The sequence below is a fragment of the Sinohyriopsis cumingii genome, chromosome 17 (assembly GCF_028554795.1).
Source record: "Sinohyriopsis cumingii isolate HCF-2022 chromosome 17, ASM2855479v2, whole genome shotgun sequence".
NCBI classification, from domain to species: domain Eukaryota; kingdom Metazoa; phylum Mollusca; class Bivalvia; order Unionida; family Unionidae; genus Sinohyriopsis; species Sinohyriopsis cumingii.
In genome coordinates, this window is record NC_142977.1 from 48,722,654 (window position 1) to 48,748,414 (window position 25,761).

The window sequence follows — 25,761 nt, forward strand, 5'->3', positions numbered from 1 at the left end:
AAAGGAATTAAATTACGAAAGACTTTAAAAATATTCAAGCTAAAAACCAAGCTCCTTTTCGCTTTGATGCTTTTTTCATTATATTCAGGATAACAAAATGTTGATTAACGAAATGAAAACTACATTTGTTCTCTATATTGTCTTTATATTCAGCCATACGTTCATCTGATTGCCAAGATGGCGTTACATGTGTCGCGACTGAAGAATGCAAATGTATAATGGGCTCAACAAGACGTTATCCAGCATATACAACGGGTAGGTTTAAACGAAAATTATAAACTTCATTCTAATATCGACTATATTAAGTTTTCCAATGTTTACATTGTTGTAATATTACCAGAGTAGCCAGGTATTCAGAGTAATCATGTCTTCCCATGCAATCTCTGCTACTGTCGACGTGTCTACAGATGTGAGTGTTCAGACGTGGTATACCTGCCAGTACCTCGAAACCGCATTGCTTTAGCCTTCACCATCCCCATGTAGCGGTATGTATATTAAGAAGTTTAAAAATCAGATGCATTACGACAAACGATACCCACAAGTGTCACATTTTCTGACATCCAGTCTTGCCGGAATCGTTCTTTTCAGCACCGTAGGTCTCTAGATCAATACGTGATTTCCGGATTTCATATACTAAGGATCCTATAATCTCTCTCTCTCTCTCTCTCTCTCTCTCTCTCTCTCTCTCTCTCTCATTATCTCCTTTTAATGATCGCTCCAACTTTTGCCATTATATATTCCGAGACGTATTAACCGAGTTTGTATTTGTTTTCATTCGAAGCAATATTATACACCTTAAACATGCTACAATCACACTGACCGCAGTGCTGATATATTTCAATTTTACATTAACGAAGATTGCAAATCTTTTCCACAATAAATTTCTACCCAAATATTGTAACAATAAGTACCATTGTAGGGGCCAAAATATTTAACTTTTGTTCAGTTCCGACAAGTATAAAGGTATAAATCGAAAGGAATTCAAAAGGGCATTTACGATCACATTGTAGGATATCCTAACGAAGAAGACACACACACACACACATATATATATATATATATATATATATATATATATATATATATATATATATATAGATAGATAGATACATACATACATAAATACATACATACATAATGAAACATCCACATAACTATGGTAGATTCAGTCTTCCTTTCGAAAAAGACTGACAAGAAAGAGAATGGATGTGCATCGGAGCAAACGAACAAGACATGATAAAATCAGCGCTCAGCAAAATGCACATATTGGATTTCCATCCAGATCTACTTTAAATGAAGGCTTAGCGCTTTTGAAATTTATAATCTCTTCCTCAAAGTCAAAGTGTCACAAAGGACTCGAAACAGTGGACACATACAAGAATATTTGGAAAGTATGAAATCATTCCTAACGCAGTTCATATCAACAGCTATGTATAAATCAAAATATTGTCTTAAAGCGAAGATAAGATAAGATAGGTTTTTCTTTGTAGCATCGACTAAATGCTTTAAAACAGGATGGTTGATCGCTGTATTAAAACTTGTATGTGTACTCAAGTTAGTTTAAGACTAGCTGTGTACATTGAATTGACAAGATTATTTGATATACTTTTTACAAATATGATAAAACCGACATCTAGGGATCCATTGCATTTGCAAACATTTAGATGCCAAATGTAATACACACAATGACAATAATATAATCACAAACTATGAACAGAGTAAAGACTCATAATTATTTATTAGTAGGGAACGAACTAGCGCCAGGAGTAACGACTCCTGTTAAGTATCTACCAAACGCCGGGATACTAACCTTCTGCGGCGTATGTCCATTCCTCGCTAAAAAGGACGTTGCAATGACAAATTTGAGGACTTGGGGTGTAAATTGTTTGCCTGACTATACAACCAGGATTGAACAACCAGCAAAACACACACATAGACATACTCTCACACACGCGTATATATATATATATATATATATATATATATATATATATATATATATATATATATATATATATATATATATATATATATATATATATATATATCACCAATATAGCCAGTGATCTAAACCTTTGACCAAATTTCCAAAGTTTTCGTGTAAGAGCATAAGGGAATGCAAACCATTAGGAAACATAATTCTACTGAAATATATATTTGTTTGCCAAATCCATCAGATGGCGTTAATATTTCGCCACACTCTTTTAAATTGGTCACGATTTATTTGAAAGATATTAAGGCATATATAATTTCATCTAGAAAATTACAAATCTATTACTATACCTGGATACTACAGGAGGATGCGTGATATCATGAAGTGATATTATCCTGATCATCGGGTTAAACACTCATTACATTGCATGCACGCACTAACCCAATTTCAGGAAAGTGCACACATCTACAAAATAGTAGGAACACGGAATTGTTTTGCGATAGGAAATAACTCTCAGGTACATGGGTAGATATATTGAATTTTTGTAAGAAATGAAAGGATCGTAAAGTTCTATCCCTATATTGACGCAAAACACGTTAAATTTTGACTAGTGTGTATATTAACTTTCAATACGAACATCTTTATGTATGTCAGAAAATCACGAGTGACGGTGTCTTTCGATGATAGTTAATCACTGCATCGCCATGTATCTGCTACGCACATCCACGAGTAGCTTGCATACCTTTTGATGTACATGCTCCTAATCGAGAGCCTACGCAGCTGATGGATACATACAGACAAGGCGATAGGTGATGTAACCCATGGACCGGTTAGATTCTCAACTGCTGACGAATTCAAAAGTACTTGGTCTATATGATAATATTATTTTCTCTTTATAATGATACTTCATATTATATCGCATCCTTCAGCTGTATCTAGGCATTCTATTTTATGCTCTATTTCGTATATTATCCCTAAGTCAACAAGAAAGGACTCGGCAAATTACACTTGCAGTGCACATAATAACGCAGTCAATAAAACGGTGGTTCATAATATAGTGTAGGTTACCTGTGAGTCTCTGTTCAGTCTCTGGTTACAATCTATGTGCATGAATCTTTGTACCTTTCCTTATGTATGTTCTTTAGATAATATCGTATCTTCCACTGATGGCCCAGACAATATTACCTTCATCCCCGAGGAAACAACCATTCATGAATTTGGCGCTTTAAACATCACCTGCTTGTCCACGTGTTATCCATCCTGTTCGTTCCAATGGATAAAGCATGGAGACCAAAACATTCCAGACAAGCTGGTATCGGACGCAGCAACGATGCTAATCTCAAATGCAACAAGAAAGGACGCCGGGAATTACTCTTGCAGGGCAAGGAATAACGTCACCAATATTACCATTGGTGCTAGCATAACCCTGGAGGTTATCTGTGAGTCTCTAGTTAATATCTGTCCAATCTTATGCAAAATTATGTTAATTGATTGTATTTCGGCATGTCATAGGCATGTTTCCTTCTCTACCATAAGCAAACCAGAATGTAATTAAGAATTACATAGCTCGCCGTTGCAAATATTTTAATAGCCTCCAGTAAAAAATACACTGATTACATAGCTCCCTCTGTGAAGATTGCAATAGTATCCTGTAGCCTCTGTAAAATATAATGTTCATGCAGGATCAATATTCACACCATATTGAATTTTGCAAAGAACATTTGTCACACGTGAAAAGACATAACAGCAAAACAATGAGCTTTTGTTTCTATGATTTGAAAAAATGGCACATGTGACAAGCTGTAGAAACATTGATTGATTGATTGATTTTATTTTTTACGGCGCATCAGCACTGTTAGGCTATTTAGCGCTAAACAAAATGTTATTTGTATAATCTTTTCAAAATTATAAAAGGTCCTATATCGACCAGCGATATAAAAGAACAAATGGTTGGAATTAAAACGGTAAGATGGTAACGGTGCAAAATAAAGCTTCCCGATCAACGTGGGATGTAAATGTTCTAAGTTAATGAAAAATGATGAAAAGGGACGGTATATATAATGCATAAAACTGCACAAGGTGATAGCATAAAAGTTAGAGTTTAGAGTAAATATTTACTGCTTTCAGGAACTCTATAATACGAGTGATATTTATAGTATCAAAAAGTTCTTTCATGTCATGCACAATGTAATAACGATCGCGCGTAGGTTGCAGGTCAAAAAACTCTATCATAAAGTGCTTAACAGTGAATGGTTCGTTACAAGAAATACACTCTGGTGGGTCTTCACCTTTTAGTATGTGGGAGTGGGTGATATAAGTATGACCAATTCGGATTCTTGCAATGACTACCTCCTCCCTACGCACGGTTCTGTAGGAAGGAGTCCATTCTCCTAGAGTTGGTTTGATTGCATGAAGTTTGTTATTCACGGCGTCATTCCATGATGCCTGCCACTTCTGACGAAAGGACTTTCTGATACAAGGTTTAAAATCAGTATACGGTATTTTAAAATCAGATGGTTCTTGAGTAAGGGCCATTTTAGCAGCGCGATCTGCTTTTTTGTTACCTTTAATACCAATATGGCTAGGTAACCAACAGTATATTATATTGTGGGAGACACTCAGCTCGGTATTTTTGACAAGTGTGTTTTTAAATAATGGATTATCCAGTTTTCTATTGTGTAGTGACTGAAGTACTGATAGTGAGTCGGAAAAGATGATGCTGTTTAAAATACGTTTGTTTCTATATGTTGCGGAGCAAGGTCTATTGCTCTGATTTCGGTTGAAAAAATTGATGTTCCATTTGGTAAGCGAATTTGCGTTGTGTTAGTTCCACAAATGAAGGCTGCAGCAGCCTTTTCCTCGTCCTTTGATCCATCCGTGTAAATTCTTGTGTAGTTTTTAAATTCGGAGAGGAGTTCATGGCAAGAGTTGTGGAAGACAGAAGGACTAGTCTCGGATTTTTTTTCCATCGTGTAACGTAAAAAGTACTTTTGGTTGTTTAATTAGCCAGGGTGGTGTTTCGGAGATGGACGTTTTCTGAATTTTAGAAACATCTAGGCTGGATGATATTCTAATGCCAAAGGAAGGTATGGCGTTTGGTTTATTTTCGTACAAGGTTTTGTATTTGGGATGAAAAACAGCCGTAAAAGCAGGATTCTGAGGGTTTTGATTTTAATTTGAGAGCATACTGTGCGGAAAGCATTTCTCTACGATGCGATAACGGTGGTTCGTTCGCTTCAGCTAGTAGGGTTTCACAAGGGGATGTTTTAAATGCTCCCAGAGCCAGTCTTATTCCCTGATGATGAATTGGATCAAGCATTTTCAAATATGACTTTCTGTCTGAACCATACACAACGCAACCATAGTCCAGTTTGGACCGTATAAACGTTTTATATCAACCGAGTATGATTTTTCTATCAGTACCCCAGTGCGCTACTACTTTAAGTAGGTCAAGTGCTTTTAAGTATTTATCTTAAAAGTTCTTTAGGTGTGGAATAAAAGTCATTTTTCTGTCAAAGATAATACATAAAATTTTGTTTCCTCAACAACTGGAATAGGTGTTCCGTCCAGCGTGAGGTGAGGTTCATCGTGATGTCTTCGTAACTGACAGAAATGCATGCATACTGTTTTGGACTTCGAGAATTTAAAACCGTTTGCACTGGCCCAATTTTGAATCTTGTTTATATTTTGCTGAAGTTGTCGTTCAATTGTATGCATGTGCTTCGATCGATAACATATGAGAAAATCATCAACATATAGCGAGCAATCCTCACCAGGAGTCAAACACTTGGTGATGCTATTAATTTTGATATTGAAAAGTGTCACATAAAATACTGGACTGGGGCACACCCATCTCTTGCTGATGCAGATCTGAGAGAGTAGAGTCCACTCGTACCTTGAATTCTCTGTCGGAGAGAAAGTTGGATATGAAAGAGGGCAGACGGCCTTTTAGACCTAGATCGTGCAGGTCATTTAGTATCCCGTACTTCCATGTCGTGTCTTTCTAAATCAAAGAAGACCGCTACTAAGTGTTCGTTCTTGATAAATGCATCGCGAATGAATGTTTCTAGTCTAAGTCTAACCAGATGATCACTGGTGCTACGGCCATATCGAAAGCCACTTTGGAAAGGAGATATTAAATTGTTAGTTTTCAAGTACCAGACAAGCCGAGAAATGATCATTCGTTCCATCGTTTTGCACACACAGCTTGTGAGTGCAATTGGTCGATAGCTGTTAGGATCTGCACTATCTTTACCGGGTTTGGGAACTGGTATTACTGTTGCCGTGCAGAACTGGCCAGTGTCCTCCTTACCCGCAGCTACCACAGTGCCGATTGTGACACAGACCATTCCCTCGTGGCCAGCAAGGTGCGAATATTACCCAAGAAGCTGCACCACGCCAAGAAGAAGGGTCACCCACGTATCAACACCTGCTGTGCAAGCAACCCAGAGAAAACACAGCAGTTGATCAGCAAACTGAAGGAAGCCCTCACCAAAGTGACACCTGATGACACCATTGATTCCAAGTGGTCCCATATCCGTGACTCTGTGTACAATTCAGCCATCACAGCTTACGGGAAGAGGGAGCGAAAGAATGTCGACTGGTATGAGGCAAACTGGGAGGAGATGGAGCCCGTGACTGAGGCAAAGAGGAAAGACCTCCTGGCATACAAGGCTGCACCTAGCCCCAGAACACTACAAGCCCTCAGGATTGCAAGGAATAACGCCCATAAGACCGAGCGCCGCTGTGCCAACACCTACTGGCTGAACCTTTGCAACAGTATACAGACAGCTGCTGACACCGGGGATACAAGAGGAATGTATGAGGGTATCAAAAAGGCGACAGGCCCTCCAGCTACAAGACCGCCCCCCTCAAGTCCAAGACGGGCGAAGTCATCACAGACCAGGGGAAACAACTGCAGCGATGGGTTGAGCACTATCTCGAGCTATATGCAACCCAAAACAATGTCACTGGAACTGCCCTGGACGCCATTCCAGACCTGCCTGTCATGGAGGAGCTAGACACACAGCCCACCCTGGAAGAGCTCGGAAAAGCCATCGATTGCCTTGCCTGTGGGAAGGCTTCTGGAAGCGACGGCATTCCGCCTGAAGTCCTCAAGAGCGGAAAACCAGCACTGCTCCAGCCCCTACACACACTCCTCTGCCTTTGCTGGGAACAGGGATATATCCCACAGGACATCAACCAACGCCAACATCGTCACTTTGTACAAAAACAAAGGAGACCGTAGCGACTGCAGCAACTATCGGGGCATCTCCCTCCTCAGCATCGTCGGAAAGGCCTTCGTCCGTGTTGCCTTGGCGCGCTTGCAAATCCTAGCCTCTCGCGTCTACCCAGAATCCCAGTGTGGATTTCGAGCCGGCAGGTCAACTGTAGACATTATCTTCTCACTACGTCAGCTGCAGGAGAAGTGTCGCGAGCAGCGGATGCCCCTCTACATTGCCTTCATAGACCTGACAAAGTCGTTTGACATGGTTAGTCGGAGTGGACTCTTCAGACTCCTGCAGAAGATCGGCTGGCCCCCACGTCTGCTTGCTGTCATTATGTCGTTTCACGAGAACATGCACAGCACAGTGTGCTTCAATGGCGCAACATCTGAAGCATTCCCAGTCATTAGCGGAGTCAAATAAGGCTGTGTCCTTGCACCGACGCTCTTTGCCATCTTCTTCTCCATGCTTCTCCAGTACGCATTCAAGGACTGCAGCGAGGGAGTGTACATCCATACCAGGGCTGACGGCAAGCTGTTCAACATCGCCCGTCTCCGTGCTAAGACTAAAGTCACGGAGGTACTCATCCGTGAATTGCTCTTTGCCGACGATGCAGCCTTGACATCACACACGGAAGATGGACTTCAGCAGCTGGTATGCTGCCTCTCCCATGCATGTAAGGAATTTGGATGGGTACAATATGGAAGTTGTCGAGAACTTCACATACCTCGGGTCTAACATCTCCAGCTCACTCTCCATTGATTCTGAGGTGGGCGGCAGGATTGCCAAGGCAGCAGCAGTGATGGCCAGACTTAACCAGAGGGTCTGGAACAACCCCAACCTCACAGAGAAGACCAAACTGCGTGTCTACCAAGCGTGTCTACCAAGCGTGCGTGCTCAGCTCACTTCTCTACAGCAGCGAAACATGGACCACCTATGCAAGACACGAGAGGAAACTCAACAGCTTCCACCTGAGATGTCTGCGGCGCATTCTGCACATCCAGTGGCAGGACAAAGTACCCAACACAGAGGTTCTAGAACGCGCCAACATGAACAGCATGTTCACCATACTCAGCGAGAGGCGCCTTCACTGGCTTGGCCATGTCAAGAGAATGGACCCAGGTCGTATTCCCAAGGACCTGTTATATGGGGAGTTAGCAGAAGGTGCACGACCAACTGGACGACCACATCTGCGCTACAAAGATGTTTGCAAGAAGGATATGAAGACAGCAAATATCAATGTCAACGACTGGGAGAGCTGTGCAAACAACCGTTCCAGCTGGCGTCTAGCTGTCAGGCAGGGAGTTCAAAACGCAGAGGAAAAGAGAAGAATAAAGCAAGCTGAAAAGAGGGCTAAAAAGAAGGATAAGCAAAAGCGTACTTTGGAGCTATGCCATCGTCTCTCGTAGACGGACGGATGCCAAGATTACTGTTGCCTCTTTCCAAATATTTGGTACATTGCCAGTAATCCATAAATTATTGAAAATTTCCAGTAGGACTGTTAATGAAGATTCTGGGAGGTGTTTCAAAAACTCGTAATGTATTTCGTCAGGCCCTGTGGAAGTATCGTGGGCCTTATTCAGAGATTCCATCAGCTCAAACAGTGTAAACGGTTGATTATAACTTTCTGAGTTATTTGATATGAATTTCAATCGTGTCTTTTCTTTGTGAGTTTTTAATATTCTGAAGGTCTTCTGAATAATTACAGGATGATGAATTTTTGGAGAAGCTATCAGCAAGTATATTATCTATGTCATGTTTGGAATTGATATTCCTGTTGTTTAGTTTGAGATGTCGAAACGAATTGTATTTTCCCTTTCCATTTATTTTGCGGATCGTGTCCCAAACTTTCTTTATAGAGGAACGAGAATTTAGAGTGGAAACATATTTTTCCATGATGTTCTTTTACTTTCTTTAATCGTGCGGCGGACTTTGGCCCGAACAATACGGTACTTAGTTAAATTTTCGGGCATTGGACGATTATTAAAAGTTTTCAGTGCTTCTCGGCGTTGTCTAATGGCCTCTTTACATTCTTTTGTGAACCACGGTTTTGAGAGTTTTTTGATGTTTGGTGAAGACTTGGGAATGGATTTTTCTGCAATGTCGATTAAAACAGAAGTAAAATATTGAAAAGGGTTATTGTCGTTTAAAACAGTATCCCTGTTAAGTCTAGTTGTACAAAGTGTTTCAAATTTGGCCCAGTCGGCTTTCTTTAAATTCCAATGTGGAATTGCTTCGTCAATTGTAACGTCGGTGTTGTTAAGAGAGATTGGAAAATGATCACTGCTGTGAAAAACATCAGCGACCTTCCATTCATAGTCCAAAAGCAGCGATGGGGAACAAATTGTCAAATCGATACATGTGTATGTACCCGTTTCTGGGTGTAAATATGTCGGTGATTTGGTATTATATAGACACAAATCGTGTCTGGAAATGAAGTCTTCTATTCTGTGACCTCTGTCACTTATGTGATTTGAACCCCATACAATGTTATGGGCATTAAAATCCCCGAGTAAAACAAAGGGTGCGGGGAGTTGTTGAACAAGGTTGTATAATTCGTTTGGTATTAGGTGTTTGGTGGTATGTAAATAGAACAAAAGGTAATCACTCGATGTAGAGTGACGCTCACAGCAATGGCTTGTAAATTTGTGTTTAAAGGGATGACGCTATCAGTGGCTCTGTTATTCACAATAACAGAGACTCCTCCTGAGGCCCTGTCAACATTTTGAGAGTAGTTGTTAGACAGGGAGTAGGTTTTTAGGTGTGATGTTGTCCGTATCTTTCAAAAATGTTTCCTGAAGACATAGTACTGCAGGATCATGTTCGTTTAAAAGCAGAAGAATATCATGGTAGTTGGCTTTAAGCCCTCTACAGTTCCATTGTATGATGGTGTTCTTCATTACAAGTTTATATTGAAGATTCTGGAGCTAGGTTAGTCCTTTCGCGGAGACAGTCTGTTTGGTTATTTATCTGGAGGAAGTACGGGGGTGTATTTTTTGTTGTTAGGTCTGGAGCCACCTTGAGGACATGGAGCAGATTCTTCTGCATCCATATCCTCAAAGTCTCCAAACCTATTGTGCAGCTTTATAGGGTCATCAGACCCTTTTTGTTGCCTATGTGTTTGCGACTTTTTTTTCCTGTTTGGTGATTTTGGTGGTGGAATATTGTTGAATGTTGTTTGCGTCGATGTTGAGTTTTTCTGGAGTTTGTAATGCGGAATGTTCGAGTCGGAAGGGGATTCAGGTGGGTTTGTTTGGGTTTGGGCGTCTTTCGTTGCTTTTTGGTTGCTTTTCACTAAGGTTGAAAAGGATGGACCGGGGAGTGATGTTCTAGCTTGTACAAGCTTCCTGGCCTCTGGATATGGGATGTTGGATGTGTATTTAACCCTTTGGATTTCCTTCTCCTGTTTCCATGTATCGCAATCTTTTGAATTAGCATGGTGTTTCTTTTCGCAGTTGACGCAATGAGGAGTGGCTTTGCACTCGGATTCCCGATGAGAAGGGTCTCCACATCGTTCACATATTTGGCTTCTGGAACATCGGTCTTCATGATGACCGTATTTTTGACATTTGTAGCATCGGAGGAGATTTGGTATGTTTATCTCAACCTTAACTTGTAGGAACCCAACTTTGACAGCTTTAGGTACCGTTGGTTTGTTGAAGGTGAGTATAATGGTGTTGGTGTCCTGCAGATTGTTGTTTCGTTTGAAACGAATCCTACGAACTGCAGTGACACCTTCATTTTTCATCCCCTCTACGATTTCTTTGTCGCTGACTCCAGCCAAGTCACGGCAACGAATGACGCATTTTGACATATTAAGAGATGTCTGTGCGAAACAAGTTACTCAAATGTCATGAAAGATCTTAATGTTTTGAATGTTCTCAGTATGTGCTTTACGTTCGCACTCCACAAGCAGACCACCTGATTTGATCTTTTTAACGCTTTTTGGTTTGCCGACTAATCCAAGTATAGTCTTTTCGATTATAAATGGCGATAGTGCGGCTAGGGATTTGGTTTCATCTTTTGATTGGATGACCATGAAACGAGGAAAGAATTCCACACAACATGGTTCATCATCTGAATCAGTTCCAGTTTTGGTTCGTTTGTTTTGATTTTTTTGATTTTCCATCTTGGCTTACTTAAAATTCAGCACCCGTGCTCCCCACCCACCAAGGAGCCCAACAAGGGGACACTTTTCAAGTGCCAGGGATACACAGATGCCATACCCAGTTGATATAATTACCTTTGATTGACCCTGAAGTCGCCAATTTCTAAGGTCGGTAAAATTACCCCCCGTTTGACCCGTTAAGCCACCGCCTTCTAGGAAGTCTTCTAAGACTTGGAAAATGGAAAGATAAAGGAATAGAATATAGGGGCAACGGTGGTATCAAGAGAGATACAAGGAGAAAGATAAAGAAGATGAGAGAGTAAATAAAGACTTCCTAGGGCTCGGCGTGACCAGCCGATTTGTCGGAACCGGGCCCATCCCGACCACCCGTCTAAGAGAAGTAGAGGCCAAAGTAGTGTATTGCATGGAAATCCTCTGCTCGACTACCAGGATCCTTTCCTCCCCCGACTCGGGACGCAACCCACGGCAAACAGGTTGCCTCTACTTAGTCGCCTTTTACGACACGTAGCGAGACACGTCGGGCCAATTCTACAACCCCGGACCAGCGGGGGTGGGGGAGTAGAAACATAAAAAGCACATTAATATGCATTTTGTTTCGTACGATATGAAGGTAGAGGTACTGCAATTAGTTGATAAAATACAGAATTTCTCAGTTTTCGTTTGTTAAAATAATTGGTCGTGACACATGTTTAAGCTAAATTTTACCCTCGCCCACCACTGGGGGCCAGTTATTACTCAGTGAAGGTTATAGGCTTTGAGCAGCCTGAAATTAAATGTAGTATACCACGGTTAGAAGCGTAGTTCTTGCATGATACAAGAAATGGAAAGTGATCACTCGCCTCATCCATGTTACTCATTCGCATGTACTATAGGCGGTTATTCAGTGCAACATATTGCAGTGTAAACTATATTGTCGTTAATAAAGGAATGCTTACCACTGATACACACATTTAATCTTTCCTCAACCGCACTCGTCATTAATATAAGCTATGTTGGGGTTTGCACCGAGACATGGACATCTCAGTCAAGGGGTTACATTATTTCTCTCCCATCGAAATGTAATGCAACCCCGCAAATGGGATTTACTTATCTCGGTGCAAACCCCAACGTAGATTCTTTTTCTCACCCAATACTTTCAATTACATTAAAAATAACCTCTCACTTGTGCAATGTAGTTAATGTACAAATGTTTACATGTGGTGCATTAATATAAATATATTAATGAAGACTGTGGCGTGACCGTGTAAATATAACATAAAACACTACATAGTATTGAGGTATTATCACATTTTATATATTGATGTTATGAAATTTAAAAAAATAGTTAATATTTATTACAAGAAACTGTTTCATTTTCATCAGTAACAATTTAGGAAATTATATTATAAAGAATGGAACGATACTGAGCCCACACCTCTATTGTTATAACGAAACGTTACATGTACCATGAGTGTCCGTGCTTGGGCTATTCACGGCTAATTAGAGATCCGAGCCAACATCGTATTTAACTCTCCTTCTCTTTGGAGGTGGTGAAACGGTTTATGATATAGTTGTGTTGTAATTAATATTGATTGTAAAATTACCACCCTGTATGAATGACCCTCAAAATACAGACCCTAGCTGATAAACATGTGATGAAGTTTCAAGTTCACGATTTCTTGTAAGAATTATATTTTCTGCCTTGGAAATATGGTAAGTGTTGCTACTAGTAGTGGAAGGATCTGATACAGGGAACATTGTTTGTGGAATAACATGTGGATGGACAAATGATTCCCTCTGGCTGGTAAATGCATTATTTGTCATCAAAGATTGAATGGACATGTTTGATTCAACTGGGGCAAAATGGGGATGTTTAACAAAATTAGAAGAAAGTATCCTTGACATAACACATTTATGGATATTACTATGTTTTCTGTAGTTGTTGAGAGAGTTGGGACGTTTGTGGCCAGTGAGGTGTATAGCCTGAATGTCTGGAACATTGTTTTCTATTTTAGTTTCTGGCATAGATATTTTCTCACGCTAGAGTTTGTAATGCGTTTAGAAGCCAAATTGGTCAAGTTTACTTTCATAGCCACTTTTTTGATTAGCGAGTTAAGCTTTCGGGCACCAACTTGTGCAGTAAACACCACTACTCATTTGGTGCATGCACGTAAATTACAGGGGCAAGGTAAAATGGATGGTCACGGTTACAAAAGTCACTTGGACATTTGTTCATAAACATTTGTAGATAGTTACCAGATATAGAAATAGAGGGTTAGTGTACATCCTTGGTTTTTCATTTCTCGTGTTTCGTATTTCGTCCCCTCTCCTCGTCTTCGTCTGTCTCTCGTTAAACTCTAAATATTCTAGTTTAAGTTTGCAATCTTGCTTTAGTGATATATCTCATTTTCATGCTCTAAAACAAAATTTGTGTCAAACTGTTCGTCCATCTCTGTAAATCTGCTCTCTTTGACCGTTTCAGTGTTTTTTTTAATTATTTTAGCTCCTGATTTTGTTATTTTGTCCGACGAAAGTTGGTTCGGTTTCAGAGACACGTTAGTTTTATCTGTTTCCCAGTCATGAAAAAGAAAGGAAAGATCATCTGAATCACGCTTTGGTGAATTTTCTGAAATTATTATTTCATATTTAGCATAATTTGCGAAACTTCCATCGTCCAAGAAGCATACTGTATACATGGAATAGGCACCCAGTCGGTGGTACAGATTTACGATTTTTGCTCTCCTACCTTTAAGAGTCAAGATGTTTCTTAGCGTGTAGTCCATTTTCTTTTTGTTTTATCTTTATCGTTTTCTTTCTAAATCTTCTTTTTGTAAGTTGTTTTTTCTCTCTACTCCAAATCAAATTGTTTTGTTAAATGTCCTAAAGTGTTATCGTTTGTTTGATGGGAAAATAACTCCATCAGGCACAGAAAAAGGCATCAATGGTTGCGTCCCTTGACTGATCTGAGATGACTAGACTGAGACACTAAAAGTAAGTTAGCAACACAGCTAGATGTTTCTGTCGCATGGGTTAGAAAAAGGGATTTCTGTATTTAGCTCGGAAAGTATTTTGAGTGTCATGAGTTAAATTCGTATTTAGTATATAGTAATTAAATAAAATGTAGTTCAAACATAAATCACGACATAAATAAATTAAGAAATATATATGCCAGAGTCATCTTTTTTACATTAAGATGGCAAAGCCAAGACTTGAACCCACACCGACAGTGGTGAAACGAGATCTGCAAAGGCGATAGCCTTACGCCACCTGGTTTTTCGATGACCTAGGCAGGATGGATTGTGTACATATAGCATGCCAGATAATCACACGGAAATGAGCTGAACGCAAAACCGCAAATTGAAAATCCAGACCAATTAGTCCATTGGCTTGTTATCCCAGTAAAGCTTGAGCAGAACTGGGTCCAGAAGTTTATAAGTAGTTATACAATAATTTGTTCAGCTTTATGACGCGTGGGTTTCATCATTTGTTTGTAGATTGCGCTTTATGGGCCGCTGTATTAATGACGTGTAACGAACACTTCCGGTAAATGTTTTGTTGGCGCTGCCAACTTAATTAAATATGATCGTCGTGCTTTCTTAGTTCTTGTTTTATTGCATGATGAGAGGGACAAAATGCATTTATTACTGCCGCAGTTGCGAATGGATGAGTTATTTCATGTTTGAGTAAAACATTATCGGATATCTGGTTTTATAAAATAACATTTGCACTAAAGGGAACCTCATTTTCAAATTTCAGGTAATAATGATAACAATTCTTTTTTTAAAACTAAGGTTCTTACATACTCGGAGGGACATATAAAGACACAAAATAATCAATCATATACAATGGCACATTCTATGATTAATCAATCTCTTGACCAGTTGTTTGAAATGCAATTAAACATCATCAATCAGAAACATAATCATAGGAGCTTAAAATACAATAAAAGAAATATTTTTTTTTCAATACGATTTGCACATATTTCATGAAGAAATATTATTGTATAAGCAATAACCGACATTTGGAAGATGTTGAAATAGCAATAAGGATCATGTGTTGATTTTGTATAAGTGTGAAGAATTCGATTTAGAGCTTGCAACATTGTACAACTCTTACGCAATCGTGACTGTTTTATGTAATCACACTTACCTTTATAAATACGGACACAGACACACACAAACACAACCATCTATCTATCTCTCTCTTCCTCTCTCTCTCTCTCTCTCCCTCTCTCTCTCTCTCTCTCTCTCTCTCTCTCTCCCTCTCTCTCTCTCTCTCTCTCTCTCTCTCTCTCTCTCTCTCTCTCTCTCTCTCTCTCTCTCTATATATATATATATATATATATATATATATTGTTGCTGTTGTTGTTGTTGTTCTAGGGTTTAACGCCATTTTTCAGCCTCCATGATGGATATATTTTCAGGTAATGGTGTTTATATATTTATAAACGAATATGACGAAGACTTCAAGGACTGATATGTTGATTTGTATCATTTTCATATTTGACATTTCCAGACAGCATTTCATAATGAATGATTATTTATTGCGTGAGGCAATTTGACACTAATTATCCTTGACTACGCTATCGTCAGTAATGGTTTTGCAAATGTTCCACATTGCTGATATGTTAAATATTTCCAGTGAATGATATGACCCATTATCTTGTCTTAACAGAGTACACATTATATTCCTGTTAAGTAATGTTTATGTGCTATTATTACTTGAGTAAAACCTGTTACTAACACTGGATGATACAGTATGACACTTAAGAATTCTGACAACGTATTTATCTTTGTCAGAATTGCAAGTGCATTATGCATATGCTAATTCTTATCTTTGTTATATTTGCTTTAAACTAAACTTAAATTCAATGAAGTTTTACTGTTAAATTTAGCTTGATTTAGTATGTGACTGCTTGTAGAGAATTCTGCTACTTACTGATATGTATGTACGTAGGTACATGACCTAATAAAGAAAGTTGTCAAAACCGCTGCCAAATATATTTTTGTTACTTTTAATATAATATTTAATGACCCCCAAAATAACCATAATATCCTCAATGTTCTCTGGCATTTATTCTTAGATGAAAGCAACTTTTTTCATTTACAGACAACAATGATTCCAGAAATAACAGCCCAAATAATATCACGTTTCCAGAAGACGGGTCAACTCGATCAGGTATACATTTATATATATATATATATATATGTATATATATATATATATATATATATATATATATATATATATATATATATATATATATATATATATATATATATATATATATATATATATATATATATATATATATATATATATATATATATGTATATATATATATATATATATATATATATATATATATATATATATATATATATATATATATATATATATATATATATATATATATATATATATATATATATATATATATATATATATATATATATATATAAAGGTTATTACGTTCACGAGTTACAGAATGTCAGTCCAGTGGATATTGTTTCTATTTATTAAGATACAAGCTAGGCGAAGGAGACAAGTGGCGAACAGAAAATAATTTCAAATCCTTTGCACATCAAAAATGATGTCAAAACTGTAACCCATAACTCTCCATTGCATGGATTTCATAAGTTTCACATATCGACAACAAAATATTGGTATGTTGAGATATTGCCCCTTCTTGCCAGCTTTAGAGGTGATACAAATCTGGTCAAAATTATCTGTATCTAAGAATAACTTTCCAGGTAGAGAAAGTAATTATTTTTTGATTAAAGATGTTAGAAAAATGTGAATAAGAAATATTTCTATGCTTCCGACAAGATGCGCATTTTCATGTTACACTAAAAGACGAGGAGGTAGAACACCTATATAATCGGCATCAAAACTGATAGGCAAATAGTTAAACGGTGTCATACATGATTGTATTTCATGTGGTAAATATAAAAATGTAAAGATCTCGTAATAGATACAAATTCAGTCTTCAATCATTCGGGAAATACCGAGATAAGAATTGGTTCAAACTAGGAATAGATGACGCACAGTGTAAATTGGATATTTTAGAATCAACATCAATGTTATTGTATATACAAACTTCCACTAATCCATTCGCTTTAAAGGACTGGAGAAATGTTTATAAATAGTTGCAAATAAACTGGATGTTTTAAACCGCCGTCCAGTTTACTTGTTGATAACTATAATAAAAAACAGTTTATCCACCATAACCTATTCTCTGAATCTTGCAATTTCGTTGAAATGACTGATAAAGAATAGGATCTAATGCATCTTATTACGATCCAGTCCGGCTGCTGACAAAGATCCAATATTTGGGTGATATAATGAAGTGTTAGAAAATACATATACTTAACTAAAAGAATAGATAACTAGAACGTATATGTCCACATCTCACATGCAGCATAGTCCACTATAGCTCTAAAAACAGATTACTCGCGTTTAGGATCTGTGGCGGGCTGGCACAATTGACATGGAAACATATGCAAAAAATGACAATGGATAACACTAAATGTTTGTAGTGAAATATATATTTTTGTATGCATGTTTGTCTATGTGTGAAAATACACATGTCATGAAGGAAACAGTATTTACAAAATGAAAGCTAAGGACTAGTTTCTCAAATGAAACTTATTTGATTCGTTTTCAATTTATTCAGATAAAGGAGTGTAAGTAGTTTAACATAATCCTGAAGAATAGAATATCAAAGCATGTTACACAAAATAAAACCAGAAAAAGATAAGACGTTCACCAAAGTCTATTTACGATCACATAACCACTATTAACGTACCAAAAGGTGTCTTCGCTTGAAGTAAATAAGATAAAGAAAGTCAGATGAATGGATCATCCTGTTCGTTTCCTTACAAAAGATAACTTTGAACACCTAAATTTAAATATGTGTAGCAGTAAGAAGTTAAGATACGAAACATTTTTAAGGATTGTTGCTTTTCAAATGTACCTATAAAATATTTATAATTGGTAACAATATGTTAGGCTATTCATTGGTTTACAAACTGGAAGATTTGAATGGAAGAGATACAGAGAGAATGTTTTAAGAACAGAATTATCTCAATCGTACAAACAAGGTGGCATACAGAAAGTTGATAAACTCTTATTTATCAAACAGAAATAGGAAAACGTTATGCATTAGCGAAATTGAATTTACATAGTAAATTTGGAAACAGTTGGAAACTAGCAATAAAGGTATTTGTATTAACAATGAGGTGTCAAATTTTGCATCTCTCATCAAGTATCGATGTGAAAAAAGGCACGCATCTCAATCGGCGACAAAAATCTAGCGTAATATATAAATATCAGTTTTACGTAGTATGCAAATAATTTTGTCTCTGAAAAATAGCGGCTTTCTAGAATGTATCATTTATGGAAAATAATTCCAGTAGGGTATGGAGACGTTAAAACATAAATAATATTGGAGTTTGGTCAATCACAAACCAAAGGGAATCCAGAAACATTTCAGGTAAACAATATTATCGTATCCTTGAATAGCGATAAGGCATGCACAATAAAGACAGATACATGTCATTGCTGAGTAATCAGAAAATCAAAACGATATATAAACGAATGTGAAGCGGGTTCGTACTAAACTTAAAAACAGAATATTCAAAAGAATTCACATTATGGGCAGCAAAAATTGCATAAATGTTGATGCAATCATTTGGCAATTTAAGCCTCTCTCGTAATTTATTCCAAGAAGAATTGTTAATCGTGGTAATGTTAGCATCATCAACTATGCATTTGTTCTGGACAGTACCTCACCATGTACAACTTCTATGCATCCATAATAACTTATGCTCCAAATAAATCACCTCAAAATGAACCTAAGTCAAATATTATGGAACTCATATACTGTCTCTATTATTGCCTACCATAGGGCGGTGTTTCATGTGTGTGACCATATAGGTCTTGATCATAGGGTAGGTTAACATACCATGTAACGATTGGTATGAACTATATTGACGGATGGTTACTCCGATTAATACATGCAATTATGCCCGATGGCTAGTTACATATATCCTCGATCTATACACAAACCATTACTAGTGTCTCAGATTACATAGACAATGGATATATTGTACTGATGCCAAACTTAGCTATGATTAAGTGCCTTACCTATTTATGTCTAACTCGCAACAGATCTTTATCCCTTGATTACAGTATATTATATAAACACATCTCTATTGCTCTCTGTTGTCGTCTGCGAATATCTCTCTGTGGTGGCCACACGTGTATTGTAAATATTGTTGGATATGAATCAGACGCAGCTTGGTGCCACTCATAATGATTTGCAAAAATGTATACTATCATGTTATGTTCGTTTCACTGGACGCATCGTCTGGTCTATTCATATTTAAATGATTATAAAATGTCATTAAGCCTGGCGGTCCTAGTAATGTTTAGAGTAGTACATATTAATAGTTCTGGAATTATATTTTATCTATGTGACTAGTTATGTAAACAACGTACGTATGTAGTGTTTTTACATTTCACTATCGCCATTATCTGTCAATATTTATCCTTTTCTCTCCCTTTTCATATACAATGTCCTCTGAACTTCTGACACTTCATGTGCTTGCCACTGTCACTTGCATAGTGAGACAATATTATGCGTTATCCAAAATTATAAGGATTAAATTTCCAAGACAACTGGAAAACATTTGACAGACTGTAGTTCTAAGTATGCGAGCGACTTTTAAAGTTTGGTGTTTTATCGAGGGCATGTGTTTTGTAACCTGACGTCTTCGGGAGTATAGTACCAGATCTTCCGTTACAGCTTTCATCCTACAGTTATCTTAGATAATATGATTAGTTTGTGAACAAATTAATCATCAAACTTGCATAAGGGGTACAAGTAACTAGTTGATATCATAAACCCAGTTATTTGTTAAAACTTTAAAATTGATTTTCCATTGATAAATTGTTTCATTATATCAAAAATTAGAGTAAAGGTGAAGGAAAAAAGAAGATATTTTACCCTCGACCGTTTAAATCTAGAATCAACTAAATTGTTTGTCTCTTAGTTTTAGAGTTTTTAAATTTCATTAAAATGTTATTATAATGTAACATTGTTTGTTCCATTTGACCTTATCCAAAATTGAATTAATTTCTGCCTGACATGATTGACATTTTAAATGTTTTTATTTCATTTATGTTAAAAACTAATAATAACTTTACTATTCTCTATCTGTATGAGCTTATTGTCAGGATTATAATTCAGGTTAACAAAGAAGGAGAAAATATGTTAATCAGGGCCAGGGTTTTGGAGATTCCTAAGTAAATTGTGTAGGCTATTGTATTTTAAATAAATAAGGCTCATTCGATCATTCTAGAAGTTATTTTCCATTAGGTATTGGTTGTTTTTAGAAAATGTTAATTGTGACCTGAGGTCAAACAGAGAACTATATTATCTTGTGACTGTGCGGATTTTACCAGTCGTAATTTATCATCTAGCGCTTTAAGTTGTATCATGTTGTAACCAGTTTGGGTTGAATTTTATTTTCTTCAAATTATTGAATTCAAAAGACTATTTTCTCTAGAAATACAAAAGTGCTCAGACAAAATTCTTGGGCAGAGACATTCACTAAAATTTGCATTTTTTAACTTGGAATAATATTTATGTAATTCAACAAGAAAATGTTGACATAGGCTATAACAGATATCTCATTGTCTTCAAATGTAGATCTCTTCAGGAGTTGAATTGAGTTTTATTCAAGACATTGTATTACTAGGACTTGTGTATTGAATTCTTTGAATATTTTTGGACTTAATTCGCCATATTGTAAGTTATTGTTATCTCATTTTTTACTTTTGTTAAAGGAAATAAATTATTTGTTAAATTTTACAAAGCTTGTTGTCTTCACTCTTTTTTCTTACTTACTATAAGATTATAGTTACTAATGTGCACTTTACACAGACCCCAGAAATAGGTATATATTCTTTACTTGTTCGTTAAAAGTACAAGATCAATAAAGAGAAAGACTGTTACTTCACCTGTATCAGTAGTAGGGTCTTCACGTTTGCTCAACAAAATATTATTGCTTACAATAATTTATGTTCGACATACTTTCAAATAGAATTAGGGTTAGCTTTCACCACTTTCAAAATGGTATCATACAATTTTAAAAGTCAGGCTATCTTTCGCCTGTGAATGTAACACAAATGTTTCATCTTTCTGGCGGATGCTCGAAGTCTAACTAGCTGTCTACATCAACTGGTTCATATAAATAGGTCATAGCTAAAATAGTAACGTATTTATGGAGTTTTCATCTGATGTTAAGATTTACAGTTTCGCGAATGGTGAGCTATATTAATGCTGTTCACTGGTGCGGAATAAACACTGCGGAAGCCTTGTCTCAAATGGTTTGTCCCGTTTACTGAATAAAAGATATATAGATACTAACTTTGAATTTACTGTGTTGCTTACTGTTCGTGGTATTCAATCAAGCTATGTACTTCAGACGTTTCCACATCAATTATTACAGATACGACCGGGATGCCAATTCTGATAACTATTCTCTCTGGCATAGCTGTACTCCCTATGTGTTTGATGTGTGGATTCATTGTATATAAATCAAGAAAACGGTAAGCGATGTAACGTACACCTGTTAAATTAGTTGGAAGAATCGTCACACAACACACACACACACACACACACACATATATATATATATATATATATATATATATATATATATATATATATATATATATATATATATATATATATATATATATATATATATATATATATATATATATATATATATACATACACACACATATACATATATAAACACATACATACCTACATACCTACCTACATACATACATACATACATACATACATACACTTTTTCAAGGTCTGATATCGCCCCTTAGAAATTTAAGCATTAATATAACCAGATTGTGTCAAATGGTGCAAATCGTTGAAACATATAAGATGTCGTACTAATGAGTTCTTTACTGCATAAAAAGTGGAAGGTTTATTTATACGTAAGTCAATGTGTATATTTTTGATAGTTTTATATATATATATATATATATATATATATATATATATATATATATATATATATATATATATATATATATATATATATATATATATATAAGTCCTTGTGACTTCTGGCTTTCTGTAAAATTAAACGATTAATTTGAAACGCATTACCAAAACAAATAAGAGATAAAGCATCCACTTATTGGTTTGATCCGAATGTTATTAATCTGCAAGTGCTTATTAAATAGTCGCACGCTGAAGATAGAGAAGTGCATTAAGTCGAAACTAAGCTACTTTATTTATCTGTGTGTGTGTGTGTGTGTGTGTGTGTGTGTGTGTGTGTGCATGTGAGTGGGTATTAAGTCAATAAGAGTCAATTAAAAGTTTAATCTTATAATGGAATTTTATATTTTATTGCATTTGTTTAAAAGGCAGGGAAGCATTTAAGCGAACTTGTATTACTAACATTTACACGGACATTATAGATTTGAAAAAATCGTATGGCCTCCTTTATCAAACAATAATAAAGATCTTAAATTGTAATGTAAACGTTGCAAAGAAAGTTTTGAACCATTTGATGAAACTTAATTAATGCTCTGATCAATTGAAGACTGGATATAATATTTTTAGAACGAACTATGTTTAATATTTTCTCTACGAAATACAAATATCGTACATTTATTTTCTTTCTGATATTTTTTCAAATATTATCTTTGTTTTTGACATTCCAGGTGTTGTGGGAAAGATAGGAACATCAGCACCACTCGAGATGCTAGTCTACCAGATCCTGACCTTGGAAACATCAACATGTATGAAATGTTGCATACAGATTTAGAGCCCCGGGCGAACTACATGGTAATGGAAAATAGCACTTCGTGTGTCGGAGTAATATAATCAGCAAAAAATCTGGTGCTTCTGGAAGCCCCAATTTGGAAAGAACATCTTGTCCCATTTATCAAAATAACCCTTCCGAGAACCTAGAAGAAATTAGTCTACAGTCAGATGAAGATGCATACGTGTATCCAATATGAATACGTTTTATTGTAATGACCTTTCAACCACATATATCTGATAAATGTCAGAGCTTTAGATTGGAATTGTTGAACTTGTAATACTAACTGAAATGTTCATCATTCTTTGTCGATTTTTGTAACTGATTGAAATGTGTTACAGCTTGATTTTTGTTATGCATTATACTTGTCATATAAGTCATTACTCATTCGTTTGTGATTAGCTTCATGAAGCATCCATCGTGGATTGGAGATCCACAATTTTTAGAGCTACAGAAAAAACGCTAAGTAAGCTATGTTTTAAATAAATGTGGATTTATTTGTGCTTGTTACTTATGCTTACATAGTGTGTCATTGGAGATTTCAATATTTAAGTCTTATAAAATGATACATAATCATAAATACTAACTAATACACGTACGTGTTTATCATATAATAATCTTGAGCTCTTTTATTAATACAGTATAATTCCTGAAAGTGTTCAACTTAATAAACTGCTGTTTGTTCTTCATTTTCTAGCCAGATGTTATGTTCAAATACTTTTTAAGTTTTCAATCAGTTTCATCAGATAAATTCAATAGACTCATCTCGCATCGTCTTTAATAATGTCCTTCCTTTCATGCTAATAAAATTAGTAATCTGACAAGTTTTGTCTTACCTCATAGGTTAATCACCTCTTTATAAATACATACTTGTTTATTCGTTTTAGTTGGCATGTACATAGTTTGGCATTTTCGTTAATTTCTTATAGTATATAGATAATGCATAATTTGCACTAACATTACTAAAGACTTATCACTAGGACTGTTTTTTGACCTTTTGAAAAGTCTTATCCTTCTTGTTAGGAGGTTTATTTCCTCATAATATACCATTTATAAGTCCAAAACACGTATTTCAATTTAAATGATATCCTTAGAATTGTATTCACATTCATCAAGAGATGTGCAGGCTTCATTTCATTGCGAATGTGGCTTGTGCAGCTACTAACAAAGTTTAACTGAATTTACCGGTATATTAAAATATACGTTCTCCTCTTTAAATCGTACGCGTATTCGATGTATTTTGTGAAAGTGATGAACATCCAAGTTAGTTCGTAGATGAGCAAACAGTGTTATGGGTCAATACATTTTGTTCCTTCAACAGTTAATTATGCTCCTGCATAGGTGTGATACATCTATTCTATGTCTTAGTTACCCCTTTACCCAATGCACAATTCAGCTGCTCGAAGTCTTTACCAAAACGATATCGCTTAAGTGTATGTTGAAGTCTGAAAGAAATATGTATACTCACAGTCATGTGTAAAAAAATTATATCTCTTCATGGGCCAGCATACCTAAGTTTGCTGAAGGTGGTGGCAAAAGTTCTTGCTACTGGAGTTAACATTTACGTAACTCGATTTTACTAACAAATCTGTACATGTTCTGTCTGCATAATAATGAGAGACATCCAAATTACACCGCATTAAATTATCCCAGAAATAAACTTTATTGGGATAAAAGGCTAAAATTAAAGTACATGGTGCTACTTAGACTGCATCAGGTATCACGAAAGCCAATTATATTTACCATCTTAGTTTTTTAGTTGTAATTGATTAGTATGCCAGTTCTCACTTAAGATATATAGTAATTTGTAATTCTTTAGTCATCTCTTGTAGCTGACCCAGCTAAGACTTCGGCCATGGCCTAAAGAAAAGATAAAAGCGGACAAATGTTTGCAAAACTGCATGCAAGACCTCTTGTAGGCAGACAAGACCGACTTTGATGTTTTGAGAGTTTTTTTAAAAAAAAATTCACAGAAGATATTCAGAGTAAAATGTTTTTGAAACATAACTTGCCGCAGAGCATGGGTTCCTAGAAGTGACATATTAGACAAATCCAATTACATTTAGATTTTCAGGTTAGATTTTTGATTACCTAAATCCAAATTAATATACGATTTGTACGCTTAAAATTTCCCAAACAAAATTTATGTTGAGATTCCACAAAATCTTTAACATTTAAAAATGTCGTGATAGGTCTTGTCTGTAATTTAAACATTCAACGCTTTAAACTAAATTTATAAATTCAGCCTAGTTTGAACAATAACATGTAAAATGTACAAATGCATTATAATGATATGCTAAATAACAGAACTGCAAGTAAAATTGTTATCGTTAAAATTATGAGAATGATTAGCTTTTGCAGTTCGCAGCAGAAAAGTATTCTTGCTTCTATATAAACTGCTGGTCAAGCACATACCCACGTGAATCAAGATGTTATTTAACACTTCGAAATTAATCATTTGTTACTGCTACGGGATTGAAATATTCTCAGGCTCAGTTTATGGGTCATTTTTGCACAATAGGAAGACGTTTCTTAAACTCGTTCTTCTTGAGTCAAGTATTGCATTTGTTATTCTTTTGTAGCAGTATATCAATAATTCTCTAATGTGATATAATCATAAAAGAAAACGAT

At 36.1% G+C, this 25,761-nt stretch overlaps 1 protein-coding gene across 1 annotated transcript; it reads left to right on the forward strand.

The window, feature by feature from the left end:
* The first annotated feature begins 159 nt into the window (after nt 1-159).
* LOC149778573 (uncharacterized) lies at nt 160-23,910 on the forward strand. The gene is made up of 5 exons (XM_089938506.1): nt 160-255; nt 3,079-3,372; nt 16,376-16,444; nt 21,784-21,883; nt 23,030-23,910. The coding sequence occupies exons 1-5, from the start codon at nt 219-221 to the stop codon at nt 23,190-23,192; spliced, it is 663 nt and encodes a 220-aa protein (XP_089794632.1). The 5' UTR covers nt 160-218; the 3' UTR covers nt 23,193-23,910.
* Nucleotides 23,911-25,761: the final 1,851 nt, after the last annotated feature.

What these genes read in the sequence shown, in the direction of transcription:
- LOC149778573 (XM_089938506.1), top strand. Translation starts at nt 219, where the DNA reads ATGGGCTCAACAAGACGTTATCCAGCATATACAACGG. An exon ending in TTATCCAGCATATACAACGG is followed by an intron (nt 256 to 3,078) that starts GTAGGTTTAAAC and finishes TATGTTCTTTAG; the next exon opens with ATAATATCGTATCTTCCACT. An exon ending in CATAACCCTGGAGGTTATCT is followed by an intron (nt 3,373 to 16,375) that starts GTGAGTCTCTAG and finishes TTTCATTTACAG; the next exon opens with ACAACAATGATTCCAGAAAT.